This window comes from Arachis stenosperma, chromosome 4 (assembly GCF_014773155.1).
Source record: "Arachis stenosperma cultivar V10309 chromosome 4, arast.V10309.gnm1.PFL2, whole genome shotgun sequence".
In the NCBI taxonomy this organism is placed as follows: domain Eukaryota; kingdom Viridiplantae; phylum Streptophyta; class Magnoliopsida; order Fabales; family Fabaceae; genus Arachis; species Arachis stenosperma.
The window spans coordinates 130,469,094-130,476,892 of NC_080380.1; the positions used below are offsets into that span (position 1 = coordinate 130,469,094).

General features: G+C 42.4%; 1 protein-coding gene across 1 annotated transcript; it reads left to right on the plus strand.

Annotated features, from left to right (window-relative positions):
• Positions 1-425: 425 nt before the first annotated feature.
• LOC130975525 (uncharacterized) lies at positions 426-2,114 on the plus strand. The gene is made up of 3 exons (XM_057900310.1): positions 426-524; positions 645-1,730; positions 1,824-2,114. Exons 1-3 carry the CDS (start codon positions 426-428, stop codon positions 2,112-2,114), a joined length of 1,476 nt encoding a protein of 491 aa, XP_057756293.1.
• The last annotated feature ends 5,685 nt before the right edge of the window (positions 2,115-7,799 follow it).

Here is a 7,799-nt window from a genome sequence, read left to right on the forward strand (position 1 = left end):
TTACAATTTCAACAAGGTAACACCCGACCAAAACATCATCATTAAGAACCCAATAACTGCCTTTTAAGTCGGACGACCAACAAAGGTATAACAGACCAATAGTATTCCACCTATAAGAGGTATGACATCTTCTCCTTTAAGGACACATTGAATTCTCAATACTAACTTAAGCTTAGAAGTGCCTTTGCAGGTACACTCCCCCCTGTTTCTTGCTCAAAGCTCTACGCGATTGGACATCCTCTTGGAGTAAAGCTCGGATTACCACAAAGCTCGAAGGTCGGCACCAAAGATAACAACTCGGCGTCGATTCCCAGAGAACGAGCTCTCCCTCCAGGTATTTATACACGAACAATTGGCGCCCACCGTGGGGCCGAAAATACAAACTCTTCCATATATCATCGGCCTCGAGGTTCTCGTTTAAAGTCATGGCTGAACAATTTCCACCCACACCATCCGAGCTTCTTCAGGTGGTGACTGAGTTGCGGCAAGTTAACCAGCGCATGGCAGAAGAGAACCAAAGAATGGCAAATCAAATTGCCAACCTGAATAACACTCGGATCAACAACAACAACGATAGGCAAGAACCGACAAGATAGACCGAACATCGGTCAGGACCAACACACGTCTCTGACACTGCTCGGCAGGAGGAAGATCAACTCGAGCATGATGAGGAAGCTCGGCCAGAAGATGAGAATGACAACATAGAAAGCTCCCTTGGGCCCTTTACAGCTGAAGTGATGAATTTCGTGCTACCTATGAGATTCACTTTGCCGACCACCCTGACTCCCTATGACGGGTTGAGTGATCCGAAGAAATACATCAAAAAATTCACCTCCATAATGTTAGTAAACGGTGCATCTGATAAAGTTTTATGTCGTTGCTTTCCATCTTACTTAGACGGTCCTACACTTGATTGGTTTTGTTCTTTGCCTGCAGGTTCTATTTCTCGCTTTCGAGACTTATCAAAGCCCTTTGAGGAGCACTTTGCCGGATCAGCCATTTACCTACACGACTCTGATTACCTGAATACAATCAGGCAAGACCATCAAGAAAGCCTCAAAGATTACATGACGCGTTTCACCAAGATAGCCATGAGCATACCCGACCTTTACCCCAAGGTAGAACTGCACGCCATAAAAAGCGGACTGCGACCAAGAAAATTCCAGGAAACTATTGCTGTAGCCAAACCTAAGACTATGGCCGAGTTCCATGAAAAGGCTAAAGGACAGATCAATATCGAAGAACTCCAACAAGTTTGGAACGTAGAAAAGCCTCACTATAGAGACAACGACGAAACGCGAGACAACAAGAAGAATTTCAAACCAACTCCACAATATGAGTCCTACATCAAATTCAATACCAAGCATGACGACATCATCAAGGAGATCTTGAATTCAAAATTAATCAAGCCACCAAGAAAAGCTGGCAGTTACCCAGATTCAAAAGGCATGGACCGATCAAAATACTACTCCTTCCACCAGAAGCACGGACACACTACCAACGACTGTGTCATCGCCAAAGACCTACTGGAGCGACTAGCTTGGCAAGGTCACCTCGACAAATACATCGGCGGCCACATGCAGTGGCGAGCACTCCTTTTTAGAGACCAAAGCTCGGCCACACAACATGACCGAGATAAAGACCGACCTAACAACAACCATCCCGAACAACCAACACGTATAAGTAACTGTATTTCCGGAGGTTTTGCAGGTGGAGGAGCCACAAGCTCGGCAAGAAAGAGATCTTACCGAGCTATGCTTTACATCAACGCCGATCAAACTCAATAGCAGCCACTACTACAATCTGCACAAATAACATTCCAGACAGTCGATCATGACAACAGTGTAGCAAATCTAGATGGTCCGGTCATAATCTCCCTACAGCTCGAAGATCTCCTAGTAAAAAAGGTGTTGCTCGACTCACGCAGCAGCGCTGACATTCTCTTTTACTCAACATTCCAAAAAATAAAACTGAGCAGTAACATCCTTCAACCTTCCACTCGTGACTTGGTAGGATTCTCAGGTGAGAGAGTCCCGGTTATGGGTTCTGTGTGGTTACAAACCACACTTGGTGAGTTTCCCTTGTCAAAAACTTCAGATATTCAATACTGGTAGTTGACTGTTTTAGTCCTTACAATTTAATACTTGGCCGACCTTTTCTAAATAAGTTCGGCACTATAGTATCTACAATTCATCTCTGTGTAAAGTTCCCTTTGCAGGATAACACAATTGCAACCATTCACAGTGATGCCCGAGAAGCCAGGGAATGCTACAACAACAGTCTCAAAAGACCTAACTGAAACACAAAAGCCCATGTTCATAACATCGGCAGCATGGACGATCTACCAGTCCTGGCCGATCTTGATCCAAGAGAAGGAACCTTTGAAAGACCAACCCCAACAGAAGACCTGCATAAAGTCTATTTCACAGAAAGCACAGACAAATTCACATACGTCGGCTCAACATTATCCTCAGAAGAAAAATCATCATTCCGAGCATTCTTACAGCACAATGCCAACCTGTTTGCTTGGACCCCAACTGATATGCCAGGTATTGATCCATCCATCATATCCCACAAGTTGGCATTAAATCCATCTGTCCGACAAGTAGCACAGAAAAAGAAAAATCTCGGTGGTGGACGAAATTGTGATTCCTTTGTTATTGTATTTTGTAAAATTCATTGCTTTTTCTTTCCCTGGTAATGGCACCAAAAACATGATGCCAATACCATGGTTCACAACTCCGTTCAACTTAACCAGCAAGTGTACTGGGTCATCCAAGTAATACCTTACGTGAGTAAGGGTCGATCCCACAGAGATTGTTGGTATGAAGCAAGCTATAGTCACCTTGTAAATCTCAGTTAGGCAGATTAAAGGATTATAGGTTTCGAAAATTAATAATAAATAGAAAATAAAAAGAGATAGAAATACTTATGTAAATCAATAGTGGGAATTTCAGATAGGTGTATGGAGATGCTGTGTTCCTCTTGAAACTCTACTTCACTACTCACTCTTCCTTCAATCTTTCTTACTCCTTTCCATGGCAAGCTGTATGTAGGGCATCACTATCATCGATGGCGACTTTTAATCCTCTCAGGAAAATGGTCCTATGCGCTGTCACTGCACGGCTAATCATCTGGAGGCATCACCCTTGGTTGATAGCTACATCATATTCTCTTAGTGAAAATGGTCCAAATGCTCTGTCACAGCACGGCTAATCATCTGTCGGTTCTCAATCAGGTTGGAGTAGAATCCATTGATTCTTTTGCGTCTGTCACTAACGCCCAGCCTTCAGGAGTTTGAAGCTCGTCACAGTCATTCAATACCGGAATCCTACTCGGAATACCACAGACAAGGTTAGACTTTCCGGATTCCCAGGATCCTACTCGGAATACCACAGACAAGGTTAGACTTTTCGGATCCCCATGAATGCCGCCATCTATCTAGCTTATACCACGAAGATTCTGTTGGGGAATCTAAGAGATATGCGCCCGGCCTAAGGTAGAACGGAAGTGGTTGTCAATCACGCGCGTTCATATGTGAGAATGATGATGAGTGTCACGGATCATCACATTCATCAAAGTGTTGTGCAACGTATATCTTGGAATAAGAATAAAAGAGAATTGAATAGAAAGTAATAGTAATTGTATTGAAACTTGAGGTACAGTAGAGCTCCACACCCTTAATCTATGGTGTGCAGAAACTCCACCGTTGAAAATACATAAGTGAAAGGTTCAGGCATGGCCGAGAGGCCAGCCCCCAAAATGTGATCACAGGATTCAATTTACAATCCAGGATCCCCTGTGGTCAAAAGACGTCTAATACAATAGTTAAATGTTCTATTTATAATAAACTAGCTCCTAGGGTTTACATGAGTAAGTAATTGATGCATAAATCTACTTCCGGGGCCCACTTGGTGTATGCTTGGGCTGAGCTTGATCAATCCACGAGCTGAGGCTTTTCTTGGAGTTGAACTCCAAGTTATGACGTGTTTTGGGCGTTCAACTCCGGATCATGACGTTTTTTTGGCGTTTAACTCCAGACAGCAGCATGTACTTGGCGTTCAACGCCAAGTTACGTCGTCAATTCCCGAATAAAGTATGGACTAATATATATTGCTGGAAAGCTCTGGATGTCTACTTTCCAACGCCGTTGAGAGCGCGCCATTTGGAGTTCTGTAGCTCCAGAAAATCTATTTCGAGTGCAGGGAGGTCAGATTCCAATAGCATCAGCAGTCCTTTTGTCAGCCTTTTTCAGAGTTTTGCTCAAGTCCCTCAATTTCAGCCAGAAATTACCTGAAATCACAGAAAAACACACAAACTCATAGTAAAGTCCAGAAATGTGAATTTAACATAAAAACTAATGAAAACATCCCTAAAAGTAGCTTGAACTTACTAAAAACTACCTAAAAACAATGCCAAAAAGCGTATAAATTATCCGCTCATCACAACACCAAACTTAAATTGTTGCTTGTCCCCAAGCAACTGAAAATCAAATAGGAAAAAAAATAAGAGAATATACTATAAATTCCAGAATATCAATGAATATTAATTATAATTAGATGAGCGGGACTTGTAGCTTTTTGCTTCTGAACAGTTTTGGCATCTCACTTTTTCCTTTGAAGTTTAGAATGATTGGCTTCTCTAGGAACTTAGAATTTTGGATGGTGTTATTGACTTTCCTAGTTAAGCATGTTGATTCTTGAACACAGCTACTTATGAGTCTTGGTTGTGGCCCTAAGCACTTTGTTTTCCAGTATTACCACCGGATACATAAATGCCACAGACACATAACTGGGTGAACCTTTTCAGATTGTGACTCAGCTTTGCTAGAGTCCCCAGTTAGAGGTGTCCAGAGCTCTTAAGCACACCCTTTTGCCTTGGATCACGACTTTAACCACTCAGTCTCAAGCTTTTCACTTGGACCTTCATGACACAAGCACATGGTTAGGGACAGCTTGATTTAGCCGCTTAGGCCTGGATTTTATTTCCTTGGGCCCTCCTATCCATTGATGCTCAAAGCCTTGGATCCTTTTTATCCTTGCCTTTTGGTTTTAAGGGCTATTGGCTTTTTCTGCTTGCCTTTTTTTTTCTTTCTATTTTTTTTTCGCCACTTTTTTTTTTCGCAAGCTTCTTCTTTACTGCTTTTTCTTGCTTCAAGAATCAATTTCATGATTTTTCAGATCATCAATAACATTTCTCCTTGTTCATCATTCTTTCAAGAGCCAACAGTTTTAACATTCATAAACAACAAGATCAAAATTATGCACTGTTCAAGCATACATTCAGAAAACAAAAAGTATTGTCACCACATCAATATAATTAAACTAAATTCAAGGATAAATTCGAAATTCATGTACTTCTTGTTCTTTTGAATTAAAAACATTTTTCATTTAAGAGAGGTGAAGGATTAATGGATTTTATTCATAGCTTTAAGACATGGTTACACACTAATGATCATGAAGTAAAGACACAAAACATAGATAAACATAACATTAAAAACCGAAAACAGAAAGAAATAAAGAACAAGGAATGAATCCACCTTTAGTGGCGTCTTCTTCTTGAAGGACCAACAATGTCCTTAAGCTCTTCTATGTCCCTTCCTTGCCTTTGTTGCTCCTCCCTCATTGCTCTTTGGTCTTCTCTTATTTCTTGGAGAATGATGGAGTGCTCATTATGTTCCACCCTTAATTGTTCCACATTGTGGCTCAAATCTTCTAAGGAAGTGTTGAGTTGTTCCCAATAGTTGTTGGGAGGAAAGTGCATCCCTTGAGGCATCTCAGGGATTTCTTGATGATGAGCTTCCTCATGCATCTCTTGAGAACCGTGAAGGGTCTCTCTTGCTTGCTCCATCCTCTTCTTGGTGATGGGCTTATCCTCTTCAATGGAGATGTCTCCTTCTATGATAACTCCAGCTGAGTAACATAGATGGCAAATAAGGTGAGGAAAAGCTAGCCGTGCCATGGGTGAGGGCTTGTCGGCTATTTTGTAGATTTCATTGGAGATGACCTCATGAACTTCTACTTCCTCTCCAATCATGATGCCATGAATCATGATGGCCCGATCCACAGTAACTTCAGATCGGTTGCTAGTGGGAATGATGGAGCGTTGAATGAACTCCAACCATCCTCTAGCTATAGGCTTGAGATCCAGTCTTTTTAGTTGGACTGGCTTGCCTTTGGAGTCTCTCTTCCATTGAGCTCCTTCCACACATATGTCCATAAGGACTTGGTCCAACCTTTGATTAAAGTTGACCCTTCTAGTGTAGGGGCGTTCATCTCCTTGCATCATGGGCAAGTGGAATGCCAACCTCACATTTTCCGGACTAAAATCTAAGTATTTCCCCCGAACCATTGTGAGATAATTCTTTGGACTTGGGTTCATACTTTGATCATGGTTTCTAGTGATCCATGCATTGGCATAGAACTCTTGAACCATTAATATTCCGACTTGTTGCATGGGGTTGGTTAGGACTTCCCAACCTCTTCTTCGGATTTCATGTCGGATCTCCGGATACTCATTTTTCTTGAGCTTGAAAGGGACCTCAGGGATCACCTTCTTCTTTGCCACAACATCATAGAAGTGGTCTTGATGGCTCTTGGAGATGAATCTTTCCATCTCCCATGACTCGGAGGTGGAAGCTTTTGTCTTCCCTTTTCCTTTTCTAGAGGATACTCCGGCCTTAGGTGCCATTGATGGTAATGGAAAAACAAAAAGCTTATACTTTTACCACATCAAACTTAAAATATTGCTCGCCCTCGAGCAAGAGAAGAAAGAAGAGAAGAAGAAAAAGAAGAAAATATGGAGGAGAAGGGGAAGTGATGGTTCGGCTATTTAGGGTGGGAATGGGTGAGAAATTGGTTTTGAATTTTTTAAGGTATGTGGGGTTTATGGGGAAGAGTGGATGGATGTGAGTGGTGAGGAGGGTGATTGGGAAGAGGAATTGAGGTGATTGGTGAAGGGTGTTGGGAAGTGTGACATGGGGAAGAGTAATCACAAAAACTAGGATTAGGAGGTAAGGTGGGAGTATGGTAGGTGGGGATCCTGTGGGGTCCACAGATCCTGAAGTGATCCTGTGGGGTCCACAGGTTCTGAGGTGTCAAGGAATTTCATCCCTGCACCAAATATGCATGTAAAATGCCTTTGCACACCATTCTGGCGTTTAAACGCCCATTGGTGCACATTCTGGGCGTTGAACGCCAGTTTCATGCTTGTTACTAGCGTTCAGCGCCAGCTTTTCTTCTCTGGGCACATTCCTGGCGTTCAGCGCCAGGATGTTGCTTGTTTCTGGCGTTCAGCGCCAGAATGATGCTCTGTTCTGGCGTTGAACGCCGGCCAGATGCATCTTACTGGCGTTGAACGCCAGCCTGTGCTTCCTCCAGGGTGCGATTTTTTTCTTCTGCTGTTTTTGACTCTGTTTTTAATTTTTATGATTTTTTTCGTGACTCCTCATGATCATGTACCTAATAAAACACAAAATAACAATAAAATAAAAATTAGATAAATAAAATTGGGTTGCCTCCCAACAAGCGCTTCTTTAATGTCAATAGCTTGACAGTGGCTCTCATGGAGCAACAAGGTGATCAGGTCAATGTTGTGTAGTCCCAACACCAAACTTAGAGTTTGGATATGGGATCTTAACACCAAACTTAGAGTTTGGTTGTGGCCTCACAACACCAAACTTAGAGTTTGACTGTGTGGGCTCTTCTTGACTCTGAACTGAGAGAAGCTCTTCATGCTTACTCTCTTTTGTCACAGAGGGATGACCATGTGCCTTAAACACACGGTAGTCCCCATTCAAT